Source organism: Podarcis muralis, chromosome 12 (genome assembly GCF_964188315.1).
Source record: "Podarcis muralis chromosome 12, rPodMur119.hap1.1, whole genome shotgun sequence".
Classification (NCBI taxonomy): Eukaryota; Metazoa; Chordata; class Lepidosauria; order Squamata; family Lacertidae; genus Podarcis; species Podarcis muralis.
The window spans coordinates 47,202,974-47,225,930 of NC_135666.1; the positions used below are offsets into that span (position 1 = coordinate 47,202,974).

Sequence of the window (22,957 nt, forward strand, 5' to 3'; positions counted from 1 at the left end):
TGATTTGGGTTGATTGTTGTTCCTGAAATAATCTTGGTATAAAACTGTTTCACAACAAATGCCATTTTGAGATTAGATCAAGGGCCTTTTTTTACTCAGTATTTGAAATGGGCTTCTAGATAACATGGAAAGCTGTCTTAACTGCAGAAGTCAGCACACAATAAGTGTTTTGTCCAAATACTATGGAGTTGTGCCGTGTGTTTGAAGAGCCACATAATACGTCTTCACATTAGTTAACAGAGTCCAAGGCTGCTATTGATCGGTTGGCAACCATTTGTCCATTGGGCATATTCTTGCATAACTGCTGCACTGAAGATAATCAGCGAAAGATACTAGGTGCAAAATACTTGTGGGCCTGTAGCTGGTACTTCTTACTAGAAGTTTAAACTTCACACAGGTGTACTTGGACAGGTGTACTTGGTTGGGTTTCTTTTTCTCCAGTGAGAAATCTGTCACTGCCAATAGTAGATGGAAATATGAGGCTTTGCAATTAAATCTCCAGCTTGTCAGTAGCCTACAAACATTTTTTGCAGCCTTCCAGCTTATCTTCACTCCAATCTCTTGCAAGAAAAGAACCAATAGATGTAAAGGGAATGCTTATCCTCAGTCATGATCAGAAAGTGTAGCGCAAATGAGTAACTTAGAATCATAGTAGCATAGAATTGTAGAGCTGGAAGGGTCATCTAGTACAACCCCCTTGCAATGCAGTAATCTCAACTGAAGCAGCCATGATAGGTGGATTGCCATCCAACCCCTGCTTAACAACCTCCAGTGCAGGAGAGTCCCTAGCGCTATCAAAAATGTAGATCTATTTTTTCCAGGTTCTTAATATCGTTTAAATTTTAATGTAGTTTTGTAGCAAGGAACAGTAGGTGAGAACAGAATTGTGCATGTGTGATGATATTTTATAAGTGCTAAAGTCCTTAGAAAGAGCAGTTGCAACTGTAGCTTTCTTGCTTTAAACTGACAAATTAAACTGTCCTGCATACAATCCTAACCATATTTACTTGGAAGTAAACTCTTCTGAATTCAACAGGACTTACTCCTAAGTAAACAGGATAAGTATTGCTTACCCAGTTATCAAGTGTTGCAGGCTGCTTCAAATGCTCCATTCATAACTTAACAGTGGTACCTCGGGTTACATACGCTTCAGGTTACAGACTCAGAAATAACCCAGAAATAGTACCTTGGGTTAAGAACTTTGCTTCAGGATGAGAACAGAAATCGTGCTCCGGCGGCACGGCAGCAGCAGGAGGCCCCATTAGCTAAAGTGGTGCTTCAGGTTAAGAACAGTTTCAGGTTAAGTACGGACCTCCGGAACGAATTAAGTACTTAACCTGAGGTACCACTGTATAAAGCTATATGGCATTACTTCATAATAGCGGAAATGTTACTGTTTCCTGTGCCTACCCTCCTGAAAGACTGGGTCAAACTGGGCCGGTTGTCATGCATACTGTCTGTATTAAAAACAACAGCTCGTTTTTGAATACTGTACAGCTGTCTTAGGTTAGAAAAACAAATCTATATATTTTTGGTCAACATAAGTTTGTTTACAGATATTCAGTACTTTCAGTAGTAGAGCCTGTGAGAGTACCAAGACTGATGTGTTATATGCAGTTCAGATTCTTAGTATTATTTTGCTTTGAAGTTTCTATCTTGTTAAAATATAAATGGTTCAGAATGGGGCTGTTTTAACTCACCAGTGCAGCTCCATATATGGACTTCGACTTGAGCTTGTGTAGCTAATGCAAATGAGCCATGCATATCGCAATATTGATTTGGGCTCAGCTAAAATAGCTGTGTGTATCTCTTGTTATGGATGGAAATGTTCATCCCATCCAGAGCCATTTGATAGACATAATTGGAAAATTATAGCTGAGTTGAACCAATGATTTCTTACATAAAATAACAGTTCAGTTTTATACATGGTATTGTGATTTCTCAGATAACTAATTTTATTAGATTCATTTGAAGTCGTCCTTGACTTCAAATGACTTGCAAAAAAACCCAGCTTCACAAGGAAGAAGTAACTCAAGAAGACAATATATTGAACCAGAAGTGGATTATTTTCAAGGTGATTCAGATTATCATTTCGGAGTGGATCTGCAACTGTTGTACTTGTGTGAAATGGACTATGACAGATGAGTACAGGCTGACCTTCTCTATCCTGTGAATGTAGCAATTTCAGTTGTAGACAAATCGGTCATCTTTTAAACTTACCTGTTGATTGCAGAAACTTTTGAATTTTTGCCACTGATACTGAATTTGTTCTGCTGATCCACTTTTAATCAGATATTTATTACTATTCTTTTAAAAAATGTTTGGATCTGACAGTTCTGTCAGCTAAATAACATTGAAAAATAGGGCCTTGCCCAGGGGCACCTAAAGAGCTTTTATTTGTTAAAGGTTGGATGACTGAATTGAGGTTTTTTAAAAAAATCATTTTAAAAAGTTATTTGTTTGTTTGTTTTGTGTACAGCCCTATACCCACAGGTCTCGGGGCAGTCCACAAGATAAAATCACAATATAAAAACATAAAATACATAATAAAAACAAAAAAAAAAGAACAACCCAATAATCTCCCCCTTCCCAAATGGCGGATGCATACATTGTTTAGCATTGACCCACTATTTGGAAGGATACATTATTATTCTTGCAAAGATTTATGGCCACTACTTTTCAGCATGCAGTAATCCCTCATTTTATGAAGGGTTTTGGTTACAAGGGTTTCGTATATACATGAAGATTGCATATACAGTGGTGGTTGTTGTTGTTGTTTAGTCATGTCCGACTCTTCGTGACCCCATGGACCAGAGCACGCCAGGCACTTCTGTCTTCCACTGCCTCCCGCAGTTTGGTCAAACTCAGGTTAAGTACTTAATTCGTTCCGGAGGTCCGTTCTTAACCTGAAACTGTTCTTAACCTGAAGCACCACTTTAGCTAATGGGGCCTCCTGCTGCCGCCGCACCGCCGGAGCACGATTTCTGTTCTCAACCTGAAGCAAAGTTCTTAACCTGAAGCACTATTTCTGGGTTAGCGGAGTCTGTAACCTGAAGTGTATGTAACCTGAAGCGTATGTAACCCGAGGTACCACTGTAGTCAAACCTTTGGAACCGCCTGCGGCTAGCAGGTTTGTGGGGGCAGAGCATTCCCAGCACTTCCAGACCAGACAGGCCAAGTGAGCCTTGCACTCTCCTTGAATGCTTTTGACTGGCTGGAATCTGTTCTTGAACTGTGATGTCTCTTGCTTGTTTTTGATGGAGAGAGGCATTGTTTAGAAACTTCAGATTTTTGCATGGCTTGAATGTGGCCTACTCTTGAAAGGCAAGAGTCCACTTTTGCCTCTGACCCCCCCCCCCCTCACTGATACGTGGCCCTAGAAGATACACCTTCCTTGCCTTACACCATTGCAGCACTGAGGGATGAATCTGACTGTTTTCTTCTTTGAATGTGACATGGGAAATGTGGGAAAAGCTCAGTAGATACCGTGTTTAGAGAAGCAAATACAGGACCCAAACTAGGGCCCGTGTGTAACAAATATATTTGTAAGAAGGACGTTCTGAAATAGGTGCAAAAATTCTGCAAGCTAAAAGTTCTTAAGAGTGCCGTGGGCAACAGCCTTTATGGAGGTGAGGCCTTTGCTAGGTTGGGTTTGCTCCTTGTCTTACCCTTCTTCCTCCAGGAGTACAGAATGGCAGTGCTGCCACAACTGGGTAAAAAATATGTTACCTGCCATGCTGGCCTCTCTCACTCTGCCTCTGGGTGTTGCTGCCCTTCATATTGTCATCAGGTCCAGCCCTAGAGTGAAACTAAGATGACTGGATGGTGTGGGTGGAAAGGACATGACGAAAGCTTTATGCAGTTAGGCAAGGTGTGGAGAAAATGGATAGATATGTTTTTCTACCTTTTCCATGATGCTAGAAAGCTTCACTCGTTGAGATTTGGCAGTAGATTCCAGGAAGTTAAAATAAAGTGCTTCTTCACACAACTCGTAATTAATTTACAGAAACCACTACATACCACAAAATGCTGCAATGACAGACACTGACTAGGGTGGCTTGTGTATTTGTTTATTACCAGTATTTATATGCTGCAAATAGCAAGGTGCTTTGAGCAACTTAGATTAAAAATAAGCATATATATATATAGAACTACAAACCAAGGTTGTATCCAAGTCCACAGCTGGACTTCACTTGTCTCTCTTCCTACCTGCAGCCCTTCTCCCGTACACTCTCAGAATCTAATCTGGAGCAGATTTTTTAGAGGTGAATGGGATGGGATGGGGTGGAGGTGCTGATAGCGGGAAGGAAGGAAGGTGAGTTTTCATTGCATGAGGTTCAGTGTTACATTCTGCCTCATGAAAAAACAAGAAATAAAATATATTATAAACTTGAGCAGCAGAGAAAAAAATCAATACAGCAATTTCCATAGCAGTGGCAATGTCAGCTTCTTGCAGCAAAAACATTTTTGTGGCCTGTGGAGACTGACAAATTAGTTATGTGTGTTTGTGGGCTACAGTCTGCTTCAACAAATGCATGAAATGTTGCAGGTACATATAAGTACGTGGTGGCAGAGTGCAGGGGGTGGGAAGACTGCAGACATTGAGGTCAGAAAGAAATGAAATTCAGAAAAAGTTAAGAGGGTGATAACTATTCACAAACCACGTTGTGTTGCTGTCACACAGACATCCTGACGTTGATAAGCCGATTATACACAAGTGATAGCACTGAAACTCTTGGTGAATTCTAATTCAGCAGTTTCACACCGTGGTTCCTCTTTCAAGTTCCTCTGTTCCGTTATGGCCATGTTAAGGTCAGTTACAGGGTGCCCTGTGAGGTTGACATGTTCCCTGGCTGTTGTTTTCAATTTAGAAAGAATAGTGTTAGAAAACACTATTTTAAAAAACCCCAAACAGATATTAAATTCAGAAATCCCCCCTAAACACTCATAATTTTTAAAAAGAAAGGTTTAAAATGGGATCAAATAAGATTGAATCGTACTGAATTATCAAGGCTGAGAGCTGCAGGATGTTTCTGATTATCATTTGCTAGAAGGCAATCACAGGGAAGGGCTCTTAACTTCATGTCTTCCTCATGAGCTTCTAGGAAACATCTGGCTGGCGTCCGTTGATTCTGGTATAGATGGACTTTTGGATTAATCCAGCAGGGCTCTAGCATTCTTAACAAATCATGTATTTTAAAGAAGTGCATAAAAATGAGATTTCACTGGTACTAAATCCCTATCACAAACCTGTAGTAATGGAAATGGCCTCTGTGAAACAGAGATATCGTAGCCTTCACAATAGGTGAAATGTGGGAAGTGAAATGAAGTGTAAGAGCTGTTAGTGTGAGAGTTGTTAGACCGCAGGGATTGAGAGAATGAGGAATGTATTGGGAAGCGTCCCTGGTTTGAATCTAGCTTCCCCCACAAACTCACAAGATGGCCTTTGACTAACTGCTGTCTTTCCAGCTCACTGCTGTCTACAAAATACTGACCTATGTCATAGGCAGTGCTGTAATAAGACGATGGATGTTAAACACTATGAATATTGGAAAGTGCTATATACATGCTTATCAGTACTAGCAGAAATTTGGGCACATCTTTAAATATGCTTGTTGCGTATTACACATTGGACCTGGGAGAACCTTGCATATCTGAGATCTGTAACTCACCCAATAGTCTTTTTCGTTTTTCAGCAACACACTTGCACATACCGTAACTGTCAAACTTGCTTTTCAAGCCTGGGGGGCATTTTAAGAGCTTTATAGTTTGTATGTAGATGAGTTAGAAAGCATTCCTCGCCCCTGATGTGTATGTGCGGTTTCCTGCACAGAGTTTGTGTCATCAGGCAGCGCATCTGAAGAGCGATTTTTCAGTAGGGAATTCTGTTACAAGAGGGATTAGTGTTCCAATTCTACCACTGTTGGCACCAGCCACAGCCTAGACAACCTTTTATGTGGCCTCAGGAGCAGGTGGTGAAAGTAATGTGCCCTCTGAGCTCACCTTAATGCACTTCTAGGGTTGTGGTCACTACACCTTTTGTTCATACTTATTTTATGGTTGGTCTTCTGGTCAGTGTCTTCATGGGTCTCTTTGGGGAAATGTCTGTGCTGCGTAGCAAAAGCATCCCTATGGTATATTTCTTCATAGGAATGGAAAATTGGTTAACGTCCTAATGAGGCAGTTGATCCAGAAAGTGGAAAACCTCATTTCCTCCACTTACTGTAGACCTGACTATAGGGGCCAAAATTAGCTTAAAATATAACTGTATTGTTTTTACTGAAACATGCTTGTTGGTTTTTATTTTTAAAAAGACTCACAGAGCTCTCTAAACATAAGAGGCACTTTTTCCTCAACTGCCATTATTATTTACCCACTTCTCACGCTTGCACCAGGCAAACATTTTAATGCAGTTCATGCTTATGCAGCACATCCTTCATTAGTATGAGCTGCTGTTGTTTACAGGTTGGTGAGCCTTCAATATGCTCTGTTTTCCTGAGCTGTCTGTTATTTAGCAAATGTCTGTAGGGTAATTGGGCATGTAAAAAACAACAACACTATAGGGTCTGGGTAGCTTTTGTTTTTTAGTCACATTCCCAGTGTGTACTGGTGCATTTCTTAGTACCACGTTCCTTTCTGCTGTTAAGTGATGCCATTTCTGCATGTAGTGCAAACAGAATACACTTTTGCAGTAAGAATTTGTGCTGTGTCAAATCACCTTGCAACACCCTGAAGTTACTATTGTTTCAATGCTTTGTTTTTATTCATATGGATATTTTATTTCCTATTGTGTTGCTTTATTTCATATGTGAGCCTGTAAGAGAGCTTGGGGTTGTGGGGGTGGAGATGAGAGTGCAATGCACAGGAGTGTCCAGTGAGCTGTCATGAATGCTTCTCCTTGTCTAGTCATTAAGATAATGAGCAAAAGGATTATGTATACATATAATCATTACGATCCTTTAATTAGGACAGTCACTACTTTCTAATGATGTAGGAATGACTACCTAGAATGTAAGTGTAATTTGTTATGCAGCTTGCCCTAAATATTCTCATTTTGAACGTACATTCTGAAAAGTTGCACAATAGCTAAGGGTTATTTAATTTTGATAAAGCACTGAAACTGTTATTACTTAAATGGACATATTCATGCAAGTGGTAGTAGCTTTTATTTTTTTTTACTTTGTAACTTATTGGCATGAGAAGGAATGCACAATCTGGTGATATGTATAGCTTCTTGTTTTTTAGGTTGCACGTTTTCAACAACTGCCTAATGATGAAACTGAAATAATGATTCCTGTTCTGACTTCCAAAAAAGCAAGTGAATTACCAGTCAATGAGGTTGCAAGCATTCTTCAGGTAAGTAAATACTATTAATGTTTAAATAAGAATATAATCTTTTTTTTAATTCAGTATTTAAGTTGAAATGTCTATCCAGTTGAATAGTGAAGAGATATTACTAATATACTGAACGATGCCCCAAATTAGTCATTTTCAGAGTAGACCTGTTTAAATAAGAATATAATCTTTTTTTTAATTCAGTATTTAAGTTGAAATGTCTATCCAGTTGAATAGTGAAGAGATATTACTAATATACTGAATGATGCCCCAAATTAGTCATTCTCAGAGTAGACCTGTTTGCCTACACTGAATACGATTTAGTTGGATATTGACTACTGCTTTTTGACTTGCACACAGTGCTTTGACATGCTGGAGTTACGCTGAACAATTGCATGTTTTATTGATTAACTGATCTACATTGCTTTTAAATTAAGCATCTGATTATATGAAAATGCTATAAGCATGCTCAGTTGGTGGTTCTATGGAAAATGTTTTAGGACGACTTTTTCTAAGTAGACTTGCTCAACATTAGTTTTAAGTGGACTAAATAGCAAAATATTTAGATAATTATTTTTCTTGCTGATCTAAAAACTAGGATTATTAAGTTTCTGAAGTATTACTAAACAGGTTTTGGCCTATAAAGACTTAAATGGCCCAGGACCGCAATTCCTCAAGGATTGCCTCTCCCCATATGAACCAACCAGGACCTTGCAATCATTATCTGAGGCTCTTCTTCATGTGCCTCCTACACAAGAGGTCTGGAGGCTGGCAACACGAGGGTGGCCTTTTCTGCAGTAGCTCCCCATTTGTTGAATGCTCTTGGCAAGGAGGCTTGCTATCACCTGCATTACTTATATTTAGGCACCAGGGGAAAACATTTCTCTCCAACCAGGCCTTTGGCTGTTTAACATTCTTTGGCATTTTAAACGTTTTTCTGGGAGTGGGGTTATTTAATCAAACTAAAATTACCGATTTCAAACTAAAATTACCGATTTCCTTATGGGTCCTCGTTCTACCTCCAAGAACCCATTAAACAACTCAAAGTGACAATTACCGGGACAGCACAAGGCCCCGACATTACCAATACTTAGCTGGAACATCATGGAGGCGAATAAGAGGCTTGGGATTCCTACTATGGAGGGGCGAGGGAGGCATGGCGGTGGGGGCAGATGTTATAGGCGAAGGGGATCGAGATACGGATATGCTCGTACCCCTTCCAATCTGCGCCCCATCCCGAGAGACGAGGGTAGGGTGAGCAAGGATTACTCACCTCCGTCACTGGTATTGTGCAATGCCAGGTCTATAGGCAACAAAACCGCCACCCTGCGAGATTTCTTCATCTCTCAGGGGGCCGACCTGGCTTGTGTGACGGAGACCTGGGTGCGCAAAGGGGATACTGTTACCTTACGAGAGATGGCGCCCCCGGGTTTCTCCGTCCTCCACCAGTCACGGACTGTGGGCCGGGGGGGAGGGGTGGCATTATTAATCCGGGAAGATTGTTCTTTCAGGGCTCTACCATCGCCATCGATCCCTGGCATTGAATGTGTTGGCCTAGTGTGGGGCTCCGAGGTGAGCTTGGCTGTCTGGCTGGTGTACCGGCCACCTAGCGCACCAGCAGCCACCCTGTCAGGCCTGCTGGAGGCGGTGGCCGGCTGGGCCTTGGAGTTCCCTAACCTATTGGTATTGGGGGACTTCAACATCCATGCTGATGCCACTCCCTCCTCACAGGCTCTGGACCTGGTGTCTTCCATGGCGACACTAGGGCTCTCCCAGTTTGTTTCGGGCCCCACCCATCAAGCAGGCCACACGCTGGATTTGATCTTTGGCGTCGGTATAGATGTGATCATGTTTCCTTCGATGAAGGTGCCATGGTCTGATCACTACGCTCTGAAAGCCAGGATTGACGTTCCACCCCCACCCCGCTTGGGTGGCGAGCCGATTTGGGCTCGCCCGCGGAGGCTGATGGACCCTGATAGATTCCGTCAAGCCTTGCGGGACCTTGCTCCCCCTGGTGACTCATTGACTGAGCTTGTTGAGGGCTGGAATACCCAGCTCCTGGCAGCCATCAATGAGATCGCACCTAAGCGCCCTCTGCGTCCCCGCAGAAACCGGGCTCCCTGGTTTACCGAGGAGCTCCGGAAAATGAAGCGGGACCTCAGACGGCTAGAGCGAGTATGGCGGGGTGCCCGTGACGGAGCTTCAAGAACATCCTATAGAGTTTTTATGAAAACCTATGAGATGGCAGTGAAGGCCGCTAAGAAGTCCTACTTCTCGGCCTCCATTGCATCCGCTAGCTCTCGCCCGGCGCAATTATTTAGTATAATTCGATCTTTAACGTCCCTCGAAGGACAGCCAAATTTAAATAACAATTGGACACACAGCTGTGAGGCATTTGCGAGCTTTTTTGCGGAGAAGGTCCTGTTGCTCCGCCATGACCTCCCTGCCAATTTCGATACAATAAAGGAACTGGAGGCCCCTCGACTGTCCTCGGGTCCAGTATTGGACCACTTTGACCGGATATCCCCAGCCGATGTGGACAGACTCCTCCGAGCTGGAAAGCCCACCACTTGTCCTCTCGACCCGTGCCCGTCCTGGCTGATTAGAGCGTGCCCAGACGAGGTGCGGGCCCCCCTGGGGGCTATCATCAATCTGTCCCTTGGCACCGGGACATTCCCAGGGGAACTGAAGGAGGCGGTGGTGCGTCCGCTCTTAAAGAAAACATCATTAGATCCCTTAGATCTATCCAATTACCGCCCGGTCTCGAATCTTCCATTCCTGGGTAAGGTGATTGAGAGAGCGGTTGCTGAACAGCTTGGTAGGTTTCTGGATGAAACATCTGCTCTGGATCCATTCCAGTCCGGCTTCCGCGCTGGTCATGGGACCGAGACGGCTCTGGTCGCCCTAACAGATGATCTCCGCAGGCAGCTGGATCGAGGTGGGTCGGGGCTGCTGATTCTTCTAGATCTGTCAGCAGCCTTTGACATGGTCGATCATGAACTCCTGGACCACCGCCTTGCCGACGTGGGGATCCAGGGCACAGTCCTTCAATGGCTGCGCTCGTTTCTCTCTGGTCGGGGACAGAGGGTGGCGCTTGGGGGGGAATTGTCATCGCGCCACTCCTTGGTGTGTGGAGTGCCTCAGGGTGCGATTCTCTCCCCGATGCTTTTTAACATCTTTATGCGCCCCCTCGCCCAGCTTGTCCGGAGTTTTGGGCTGGGTTGCCATCAGTATGCTGATGACACCCAACTCTATCTGTTGATGGATGGCCATCCTGACTCGGCCCCAGACACACTGACCAGATGTCTGGAAGCTGTGGCTGGATGGTTACGTGGGAGCCGGTTGAAGTTAAATCCTGCGAAGACAGAGGTCCTCTGGCTGGGGCGGGACGATATGGGATCGAGGGGGCAACTCCCATCTCTTGCGGGGGTGCAATTGGTGCCAGCACCGTCCGTTAAGAGTCTGGGTGTAATCTTCGATACCTCCCTCTCTATGGAGGCGCAGATTACAGCTATAACTAAGGCGGCATTTTTTCATCTCCGCCAAGCTAAGCAGTTGGCCCCTTATCTCTCTCGCCCTGACCTAGCCACTGTGATCCATGCGACGGTCACCTCCAGACTGGATTATTGTAACTCGCTCTACGTGGGGCTGCCCTTGAGACTGACCCAGAAACTCCAGCGGGTACAGAATGCCGCAGCGAGACTCCTTACGGGGTCCTCGCTGCGAGATCACATTCACCCGGTGCTATACCACCTGCACTGGCTCCCGGTGGAGTATAGGATCAGGTTTAAGGTGCTGGTTTTAACCTTTAAAGCCCTATACGGCCTAGGACCCTCGTACCTACGGGACCGCCTCTCCTGGTATGCCCCACAGAGAAACCTACGATCTGTAAATAAAAACATCCTTAAGGTCCCAGGCCTCAGAGAGGTTAGGCTGGCCTCAACTAGAGCCAGGGCCTTCTCGGCTGCGGCTCCAATCTGGTGGAATGCTCTGTCACAAGAGACTAGGGCCCTGCGGGACCTGACATCTTTCCGCAGGGCCTGCAAGACAGAGTTGTTCCACCAGGCCTTTGGTCAGGGCGCAGCCTGACTCCCTCCTCTGGCAACCTGCACAGTATTTTGGTTGCCATCAATTTGATTTTAATTAATTTTTATAATGAAATATTTTAGAATGTGTGATTATTCAACTATTTGGTTATTTGATTGTTGTTAGCCGCCCTGAGCCCAGCTTCAGCTGGGGAGGGCGGGATATAAATAAAATTTATTATTATTATTATTATTATTATTATTGGTTTGTTTGTGTTCTATTATGCATTTTGTGTTCTCATTTTGTATTTTTGTGTTGTGTGAGCCAATCAAATTTTGAATTAACATAATCTAGAACTTTGAAAGAAGGTTATTATTGTCTTTTCCAAGGTGCATATTTAAATGTATGGCTTTCAAAACTTTCTAACATGATATTGCTGCTTGGAAGCATGAATGATTTAAATAAGGGTACTGTATTCAAATGACCAGATAGTATTTTCTGTAAGTCACAGCTGTCAGTCTGCTGTCTTGGCAAATTATATCAATGTATCTGTGGTAGAATTTTAAAATCGGACAGATTCTCAGGACGTGTCCACTTATATTTCGGTATTCTCAAATGTGCATCATATATTGGAGCAGCTAGAGGAAATGCTGATCTGTTACTCAATATTGAAGGAAAACTATTTATCTGTTTCAAAATCCCTCTTTGCAACCTCCAGAATATCCCTTTAATGTAATGTTTTTAAAAACGTAAGGAGACTTAACATGGATATTAGAACTGTAGACAGCAGAACAGTAAAAGAAAAGGAAAAAACCCCCAGTAAAATGCAGCTGTAAAGTAAAACCAGATTTAAGCAAGATTTTAGAAATCCTGGAAGCTGGGGGCGGAGGGGGGGGGAGAGTTCTTCACCTAGAACTGAAAGGACATGAGAACTGCTACTGGATGAGCATATTTGGAGATGGCATTCCAAAGGTGGGACACTACAATTGGGAAGATTATTTCCAGTAGCCTCCTGCCTAACCTCCAGCGTGGACATATCTGGATTAGGGACCTCCAAAGATGACCTTAAAATATGAGCAGGTTTATATGAGGGATGGTGATCTTTCAGGTCTGTATCTGGGTCTAGGAACTTACTAATAGGAGGAAGGTTTCGATTTTTTATCGCTACCTAGGGGGGGAAAACCCTCAACACTTCAGGAATGCAGCAATCATTTGCCCTTGTGATAGAACTCCTGCTTAGTCATTCAAATTCTTAAATATTACAGCTATGAAATTAGATTCGGTAAACAACCTTTTAACCAGGAATGTGAGATAAGAATAACAGACTTGACTGCTATAATATTTCAGCTTTTGATTGCAATGGAATGAAATCTTGGCTTTGCTTGAGAAATAAAATGATTAAAATTCACATATTCTCATAGGCTGACCTTCAGAATGGCTTGAAAAACTGTGAGGTTTGTCATAGACGGGCCTTCCATGGATGGAATGAGTTTGATATTGGTGAAGATGAACCACTATGGAAAAAATACATTTCTCAGGTGAGCCTTTCTTCTTCCTTTCTGAGGGCTTAAAAAAAGATTTTTGAGATTTAGATTTTAGATCCATCAGTTCAAAAGATGTTGATAGAGCCTTTAGTCATTGTGGTATTATCCTGCTGGTCCCAGTTCAAGAGCGGTAGTGTGATTTCTTACCCTTGAGCAGTAGAAGGAGGAATTAGACACACTTGTAGGTAGGGGAAATGGCTGCTCACCCTCTCCACATTTGTTAGAGGACAGTCGTCATTGCTATCAAATATAGAGGTGCACACAGTCAGTAAAGAGACAACTTCACTAGCTATTTTCAGCTTGGTAGGGGAATGTCATAAGCGATTTCTTCAATCTGTCTTGTGATGAGTTTCAGCTCTCGAGTGAGGTCCCTCTTTGCAAGCTAGGCAAAGACAAGTGAGGATACCCTGTATGCTTAGGGTAGCAGGGATGCGGTAGGGACTTGCCACTCATTTGATGCCACTAGCAGTGTCCTGTAGGTATTCATGCCACTTGTACAACTGCTTTCCAGGCAGGGCTTTAAATAGCAGTAGCCTTGGTAGTTGTGAACAGGGACTTAATTTCCCCAGAAATAATACATTATGTTTCACTGTTGGAAAAGTGTAATATTCCTTGATTTAAGAGGCCTAGGGGAGGAAGAGGAATGAATGTCACTCAGCAAGGGCTGGCCCACCCATGAGGCAAGGCGAGGAGGCTGCCTCAGATGGCAGGATACACAGGGGCAGCAGATCCGGCCTCCCAAGGAATACATCACTCGCTGCTGCTGCTGCTGCTGCTGCTGCTGTGCAGTGGGTGATGCACAGCAGCAGCTGCACCCCGCTCTTTGGAGGGTACATCAACCATCACCTCACCAGCCCCACTTCCAATGCAGCCTCTACAGCAGCCTCTTGGTGAATAGGAAGTCCTGCTGCTCTCCTTTCACCCTTGTTACCAATGTAGTTCTTAACTCACCCCCTTTCCCCCCAGTTAGGGGATGGGGGCTCCAATTTGTAGTTTGCTGAGGGTACCAAAATGTCTTGGGCTAGTCTTGCATTCAGCCTAAGCACAACTACTGGGCTTATACAAGCAAGAAGTCAAAATGTGTCAAACTGTGATTCATATTTTGAAAAATCTGAAGCTTACACACACTTTTCTATGAAACCAATTCCCCAGTTTTTAAAGTTCCTTCAGATTATTAATTATTTTTACCCCATTCGTTAGAACTTTAGTCAGAAGAGCTTATTGGGAATGAAATTGGCAGATATGTTCTCCATTTGAATATTTTCTGTGACATTTTGGGATTTTTAAAAATATTGAAATACAATTAATGGGCATGTCCTAACTGACAGTTGTTTGTGCCATCTGCTATGGACAATCACACAAGGCACATATGCAGTGCACATCGCATTGAATGCTTTTTTTACTTGCCACTTCCTCCCCACCCACCGGCCTTTCAAAAGATTATGAAGGTCTGGATGGGAAGTCTCATGCTGTTCCTGTTCTTGCCATTTTCCTGTTCAATCTTTGTTTAAATGAATGCTTACACTAGGAGGAGGATTCCAACTCTAAATTTATAAATGGAAACTCTGATTTTATTAAAATTGTTGAATGTAGTATTTTTTCTTCAAATAGTGGTTTAACGGTTTTGAGGTGTTAACATTTTTTAAAGCCTCTCATTTTTGTAGTAATAAAGGAAGTATTTTAAAACTTGGGTATTTTTCAACCCATATAAAAGTTTGTAACTGTGCCTAATTTGGACCTCCTCTCTTTTAAGACATTAGGGCCAGGTACCCCATGACTGTACCTTGGTACAGAATACACTGAATTTACCAGTTTGCCAAAAGGAGCTTTATTATCAGTTATTTCAACACACTTCTGAAAAAAATGTTTTCTTTTTCTTTGCAGTTTAAAAATCCCCTTATTATGCTTCTCCTGGCTTCTGCAGTCTTCAGTGTTTTAATGCATCAGTTTGATGATGCTGTCAGTATCACTGTGGTAAGTAAAATCCTAAGATTCCCCCCCCCCCCTTTTATTATTATATGCTGGATATTTATTCAGTCTTGGGCTTCCAGTCAGTTACCCGGTGAGGAGTAGAAACCAGCCAAGTGTCTTTGATGCTTTGTAGTAATACTTAATAGTCTATTTCCCTTTCAGTTCCTTATTTGTTTCATATGAATGGGCGCCTGTGAGGCATTTGCCACACCAAGCCCTTCTGCCTTTCTCACACAATGACCCCAAACTCTTGACTATTCCTCACAGTGTACTTCTCTTTTTACAAACACTAGTCTGTGTTGTTGGATTGAAAAATCCACCTGCTCATCCCTCTCCATACTTAGAGACCAGATGGAAATTTGTTCAGTGCTATATATTTGGTTACTTTGAGAAATATGTTTTATCTCCCTGTTGTGTACCAGCTGGCATACATGATGTAGACTTCTTCCTCCTTCTTAAGCTAAAAAAAGAATGTAGTAAAAATGGGTATTGTAGCTACTAATTGACCAGCTGCTACAATTTAGAGTGGGGTGGATCACCTTGGTTGGGACACCAGTTGGTGGGATTATATGTCATGGTGCTGTCCTGACTTTGGAATACACTCCTCAACAAGATAAACTGGTGCCAATATTGCAATATTTTCATTGCTGCGTTAAGATCTTCCTATTCACCATTCATTCAAGGTAGCATTTTAATGGGAGCTGTGTTTTTCATGCTGTTCTTCAGTTTTGTGTGTTTAAAGGTAAAGGGACCCCTGACCATTAGGTCCAGTCATGGCCGACTCTGGGGTTGCGGCGCTCATCTCGCTTTACTGGCTTAGGGAGCCGGTGTACAGCTTCCGGGTCATGTGGCCAGCATGACTAAGCCACTTCTGGTGAACCATAGCAGCGCACGGAAACGCCGAATATATAAATTGAACACACGCACGTGCACGTAGTGCTTGATATACTATTTGTGTGTTTAGTCTGCCTTTTATTTTGTTTGTTAGTTTTTGGGATTTACTACCACAAAACGGACGATGGTGGCGCTATGGGTTAAACCACAGAGCCTAGGGCTTGTCAATCAGAAGGTCGGTGGTTCGAATCCCCGTGACGGGGTGAGCTCTCGTTGCTCAGTCCCTGCCCCTGCCAACCTAGCAGTTCAAAAGCACATCAGAGTGCAGTTAGATAAATAGGTACCACTCCAGCGGGAAGGTCAATGGCATTTCCGTGCGCTGCTCTGGTTTGCCTGAAGCGGCTTAGTCATGCTGGCCACATGACCAGAAGCTGTACACCGGCTCCCTCGGCCAGTAAAGTGAGATGAGCGTCCCTTTACTTTTACCACAAAATTAGTAGTGATGGGCCATCAGCATGGATAGCTTTAAAAGATTAGGCATATTCATGGAGGATAAGGATGTCTTAACTCCAGTAGCAGTATGCCTCTGAACACCAAGCGCTGGAGATCCTGAGTAGGGAGAATGCTGTTGCTCTCATGTTCTGCTTGTGGACTTCCTATAGCCATCTGGTTGGCCACAGGTACTAGATATGTCTTTAGTCTGAACCAGTAGATCTCATCTTGTGGTTGGGGTTTTTACCCTCCTTTTGTATTTATAAATTTCGTGAATAGTTCTGGTCATACTTCTGTACATCACCCTGAAATCTCCTTAATAAATATTTTAAATAAAAAAATAAGGGGGATTCTTCATGGTGCCCAAGTGGTAACTTTATGTTTTCCCCTCCCAGCAATATTTGCATTGTTTTTAATGGGCTGAATGCCAAGCAACAGGCTGAAAACAATGCCTATGTTATTTATTGTTCTCTCCTTTCTTCTAGAAACATAGTTGATTGTTCTGTATAAGGCCAAAGCAATTTAAGGCACCTTTTAATTACATGGTTTCCTATTAAACAGGAAGACCTGTAACGGCAGTTTTAATATAGTTTAAATCAAGGCTAGAATACATGGCTGAAACATAATTTGCCTGGTCAGGATGATGATTCAGCTCACATCCTAGAATTACTGGCACTGGGAGATGCCCGTGGAGTATAGCTTCATAAGAATGGATAAATGTTACAAAGCAGAAAGAAATGCAGACTAGAAGGCTTTGAATGTCAAGATGAACTGATTTTCACTTGCTTTTTTGTGCTAAAAGTCTGAAGTGACATTTGTAACTACTCTTTATACTGTCTGGTTCTAATCCTGGATTATTAAAATACCTTTACAGCGCTAATCTTTTTAAACCTAAAAGTTAAGCATGGATTGCCTAGCCGAAAACGCAGTCCGTACCATTGATCCTTTCAGTAGAGAGGCTCAATTCCTAAATGTTAAGTACGTATTCTTCACAGCGCTGCAGAAACATTGGCAGTACAAAGGGGGGGGGGTGTATATGACTATAGAGTTTCTTTGAGTAGTTTTTGCTGCTGCCTAAATGGAACTGTTGGAAACCATGCTTAGATGTTTAAAGCAGCCTGTTGCTGCCTTGCTCATGGAGTTGGCAGTGGGGGACGGGCAAATAACCAGGCTTTTGATTCTTAGAATAATATGCGAAATCATTGAGGCTTAATTGACTTGACTTTGTGAGCTGACAATAAATAAAACAACATCTAGACTCTTGGAAGCAGAGAGAGTATTAACCTGCCACTTATGTAGTTGAATGTAGAAAAATAAAAACTGAGCGAAAAAGATGCATGGTGTGTGACAACGCAGTCTGAAAGATTCCAATACTAATTTATTAGACATTCAATAATTTCATGACATGGTCATACACGGTGGTTTGCTTGACTTAGAAGTCTGGCATGGAAATGGTGGTGGAACAGGGTGGGGCTCTTCCTACTTCCCAGGTTTGTTTGTTTTTATCTCCCAGAACCTTAGTAAGAAAAAAAGAAATGATTGAAACCTATTGCCTGTGTTTGTCATTCCTCAGTTTAGTCTTAAATAGTATATTGTACCTGATTCAGGTAACATGTAATCTGCATGTTTGATTTAAATGTTGACAAGGCAGTTTGTTTTAGTAAACATTTTTCTTCATCCATACAGGCAATACTTATTGTTGTTACGGTTGCCTTTGTTCAGGTAAGATGTTTTTCATTCACTTTACCCAAGAGCCATTTTTGTAGAAAAGCTGTATTTATTACACTTAAAGCAATTTAAAAGCATTTAGGCTAGGTTTTTTTTCCTCAGACACGGGTGGGAAACCTCCTGCCTATGTTGTAATTAGGCCCAGCTTGGGTCCACTTTGGCCTGGAAGGTATCGCCCACAAACCGCATCCATCTGACGTCCTATGTGGGCTCCCAGTTGTTCCTTTGAAAGCTGGGCTCTTTGTCAGCCCAGCTGGGATTGCTGAAAACTTCCTAGTGCAGCTGAGGGGACCGGAGGAAGCAGCCCAGATTAAAAGTGCTTCTTCCAAAAGGAACCTTTTCTTCCCTCTTCTGAGGAAAAATACAGTTTAGAGGAAGCACCTCCACAGAGCGAAAAAATGCTCTATTTTAAAATTAGGATTTTGGCTCATTGAGAGGAGTGCAGTTCAACCTACCTGTCAATTTGACTCTTGCTGCAAACTAGCTCTCAACTTTCAAGCCTCCAATGGGAAACACAAAAATATCACATCAGTAGTTAGGATTCAACAAGTTAGGGCCCCCCCCACCGCTTTTTAATATTAATATGAGTATTATACAGGTAGTATGTATTTATATAGAATGTAAACATTCCATTGAGACGTGAGTGGCACTGTGGCTTAAACCACAGAGCCTAGGACTTGCTGATCAGAAGGTTGGCAGTTCGAATCCCTGCGTTGGGGTGAGCTCCCGGTTCTCAGTCCCTGCTCCTGCCAACCTAGCAGTTCAAAAGCACGTCAAAGTGCAAGTAGATAAATAGGTACCACTCCAGCAGGAAGGTAAACGGCATTTTCGTGCGCTGCTCTGGTTCGCCAGAAGTGGCTTAGTCATGCTGGCCATATGACCCGGAAGTTGTACGCTGACTCCCTCGGCCAGTAAAGTGAGATGAGCACTGCAACCCCAGAGTCGTCCGCGACTGGACCTAATGGTCAGGCGTCCCTTTACCTTTACCTGAAACATTCCATAGAGGGAGGGGGGAGCCCAGGGAGCAAGTATTTTAAAAAGACACAACAGTAATGTTACACCGTGGAAAGAGATAGCTCCTCTTTTTTTGTGGGGTGAGCTCCTCAATGTGTGACCCAGCCAGGAACATGTTTGGACCCATAGTTTGAGAAGCACTGATTTAGGTGCACATGTCCAAGAGTGGCATTGATGCTGTAAGCCAGATAGTTTGCTGGATATCCCAATGCCTGCCACCCCATAATTAATAAATCTAGGAAGAAGGTATCAATCGGTTTCAGAAAAAAGTGTGATGGAGTTTAATCAGTTCACTTCCATGTGCCAAGGAGCAGCTTATTCATTATGCACTAGACATTGCCTGTAACAACTTCTATGGAAATGTGAAGAATAGGCTCTTGGAAACATGTTACAGATGTGCTAAGAGACAGGCTTTATTTTTTTGTAGTTGAGCACTGTTTTGTACTTTTCACTGGAGAAGAGTGTAACATCGCAAATCACTGTAGACTTTCCCATACGATGGGGCAATCCAGCTGGTGGATTACTTCTGTATGTTATGGTTTGCTCTATGGAGCTATTGCAGTGCTGAAGTGTTTCCAGGTAGCAGCTCTTTTGGAATCTAGTCAAGAGAGGAGTGAATAGCAGACAGACTTGATAGGTCTGATATAGCACATATATCTTTGGTATTTATTATTATTATTATTATTATTATTAATATTTTGTGAATGTAAAACTAAATTGTAAAACCAATAATTTTTTTAAAATAAAAAATATAGGACTGATATAGTACATTTCGAGAACTATTTTAATTTTCTTCTTGTTGTGCACCTCCAGGAATACCGTTCTGAAAAATCTCTAGAAGAGCTGAGTAAACTTGTACCTCCAGAATGTCACTGGTATGGACCAGCTTATTTTTAGACTTACCCTAAATGAATAACCTTCAGTATCATTAATCTGATGTAGCTGAAGATGCCTTTATGACTTCATGTGATGCCAAATGGTTGTATCTACGTAGCACGAGAGAGCTAGTTTCTTTCTTTAAGCTTTTGATAAGATTGTCAAATAGAACTGCTTAGCTGAAGATCATGTTCACATGAAGGATGATATAAAAATATTTTAAATAAGTAATAGATAATGTTTCAGTAAATAGCTGGGATTCAGTCATCTGTTTCTGTGTCACTGAGGGGATGGTGGATGCAGATACTAGAAACCGTATAAGAGCTTGCCTTTCAGAAAGGGAAATTACCATGTGTGCTGAAAACAGCAAAAACACAGCCTGTTTTTATTGGGGATGGGGTTTGGTATATTTATAGTGTATTGCTGTTTAGTTTTTTTTATTTAATATTTTACATTTCCTTGCGTGCCTGTGAGCTGAGAAGCACCTCATAAATATTTATTTATATAAATAAGTACTGCAAGACCTTCAAAGAGAAATGGGGCTTTTTGAGGTTTTCCTATTCATATGTAAATGACTTCTTGGATCGTGGCTATTAATTTACACTATTAACTGCATATATATTTTTACTGAGTAGTGTTCTGTAAGTCTCCTCCCCACATTTGGCTTCATGCCCCTGGTTGGTATAGCAGATTTAATTAAAACTCTGAAGATGGTATTTTTTTAGGAAAATGGAAATTGGCCTCACATAACTGTGTAAAAAGGTAGCATGCTAGAGTGTAATTTCAAGACTCAGAATTGAAAACACCGCTTCCAAAAGAACTTTATTAAAGGTACAGTACTTACATTGGCATTTTGCTTTTCCCCATGCTAATACAGAACTGCCACCTTCAGTTTGACTTGAAATGGAAAAAATGACATCTAAAGGGGGAAAGTTCTTTGAACATAGCGGATCAAGCATATTTTATCCAATTAGATCTGCAAGGGCTAGCTGAAGATTATAGTTCTTTGTGATGTGATGCAGTGGTCTTCATTAGTTATTGTATCCGGAAGTCCTTTCTTTTTAAATCTCAAAATAAACATGAGTGGATGTATTCCACTGAGTTTTCACGTTATTGTAACATATTTCATTCTCTACAGTGTTCGAGAAGGCAGGGTGGAGCATACACTTGCAAGAGACTTGGTTCCAGGTGATACTGTCTGCCTGTCAGTGGGAGACAGAGTTCCTGCTGACCTGCGTCTGTTTGAGGTGCGTAGTCATTAATTGCACGCTAAACTGTAGTTTTAGATTCTGGGATCTAGCAGATATGTGTTACTCTTAGACATTTAATAATATAGATTCACACGCTAACTTTGCCGAACAATAATGTGGGCCTAGAGAAGATATGATTTCACATTACATCTTATCACTGGAGTTTTTGTGAAATTATACCATAAGCAAAAGGGCTAACGTGAGCAGGTTATATGCCCTCTGGTAACTGACCGTAATATAATTCATCCACTAGTGCAAAGGCCACCTGACATGTCAACAGGAGCAAGTTGGCATGACATAAATGTCACTCTTTGTATGACTAACCGGAGACCACAAGATGGTTATCTATTTAGGATTTTTAAAAATATAACTGAAGGGGGTAGCCAGTTGCAGCAGCTGTAACTATGAAATGAGGAAATATGCTGAATTCCAAGTACACTACTAAATTTGGTGGCTGTGGACATTCTGCCCTGTCTGAAATATGCAATAATGCTAATTCAAAGATTTCCAAGCAGCTGTTCTTAATTTTGAACAATTCCATCATGTTAATGGGCTGACTCATCATAATTTTGGTAGCAGCAATATATTGTTGCTTATTCACCCCTAAAAATGTGAAATAATTGGAGAGGTGAAACTTGTTTCCTGAAGCAACAGAGTATTCTATATGATTCATGCACATTATTCTACCCACATATAGGTTCATTTTTGTCCCTGAAGCTGTAGGTAAGGAATTGGGAACCTCCATGTCTCTCCATGTGTTGTCGGAATCCAATTCCCCTCAGTCCTAGCCAGCATGGCCAGTGGTCAGGGGTGATGAGAGTTTTAGTCCCAACAACATACGGAGGGCCACAGGTTCCCTATAACTTCTGTAGGGAAACTGCGGGCTCCCAAGCTATGGCACATCACTGTCTGGCCCTCTCCTCCATGATTCCTCTGTGCTGCCCCTGGCCCAAGAACAAGGAAAGTGTTCCCTAATGGGAGTTGTCATCTCAGGGCATGTCAGGTGTAGCTCTTTATGTGTGTGGTATGGCTGAATCCTAAATATATAATTGAGCATGGAATATAAAACATACTAGGTAAAGGGACCCCTGACCATTAGGTCCAGTCGTGGCCGACTCTGGGTTGCGGTGCTCATCTCGCTTTATTGGCTGAGGGAGCCGGCGTACAGCTTCCGGGTCATGTGGCCAGCATGACTAAGCTGCTTCTGGCGAACCAGAGCAGTGCACAGAAGCACCGTTTACCTTCCCGCCAAAGCGGTACCTATTTATCTACTTGCACTTTGACGTGCTTTCGAACTGCTAGGTTGGCAGGAGCAGGGACCGAGCAATGGGAGCTCGCCCCGCCGCGGGGATTTGAACCGCCGACCTTCTGATCGGCAAGTCCTAGGCTCTGTGGTTTAACCCACAGCGCCACCCGCATCCCTATAAAGCATACTATATAAAGCCAATTCTGTATTTAGAAAATTCAACTTAAAGTAGTCAAATGTATAGTCCAGAGGCAGTTGTATAAACATAGGCCATGTATCATCTGGGCACTCCAAGTAGAGACTACTTTCTTCGAACAGTTAACCCCATGCTGCGTTGTAAGCTGTTTTTGAAACTCAAAAGCAGTGTGATTACTGTTTGTGTTCAGTCTGTAACATGCATAGACTCCTAAATGAAAGTTCAATAGGGTCTCAAAATACCAAGCATGTCCACTAATATTTCAGAACCACCTTTCCAACCTGGGGTTCTCAGATGTTTTAGTGCTACAACATGCTTGATCATCACTGGCTGGGGATGAACATGAGGGTTGTAACAGAACAAACCTTTGGGGACCCAAGGTTGGAGAAGGCTGCATTAGAAGATGGAAAATAAAATCTAACTGTTTTATCATATCTATTTTTCC

At 42.4% G+C, this 22,957-nt stretch overlaps 1 protein-coding gene across 3 annotated transcripts in view; it reads left to right on the top strand.

Annotated features, from left to right (window-relative positions):
* The window catches only part of ATP2C1 (ATPase secretory pathway Ca2+ transporting 1), a 49,741-nt gene that overhangs the window by 3,007 nt on the left and 23,777 nt on the right, over window positions 1-22,957 (top strand). For all 3 annotated transcript variants that reach the window (XR_003709092.2, XM_028750056.2, XM_028750058.2), the window contains 6 exons: window positions 7,246-7,356; window positions 12,783-12,899; window positions 14,790-14,879; window positions 17,889-17,924; window positions 19,758-19,819; window positions 20,959-21,067. Coding sequence is in view for 2 of the 3 variants with exons in the window: in XM_028750056.2 (XP_028605889.2) it covers window positions 7,246-7,356; window positions 12,783-12,899; window positions 14,790-14,879; window positions 17,889-17,924; window positions 19,758-19,819; window positions 20,959-21,067 (525 nt within the window). In the remaining variant the exon portion in view is untranslated. The remainder of the gene's footprint in view (window positions 1-7,245; window positions 7,357-12,782; window positions 12,900-14,789; window positions 14,880-17,888; window positions 17,925-19,757; window positions 19,820-20,958; window positions 21,068-22,957) is intronic.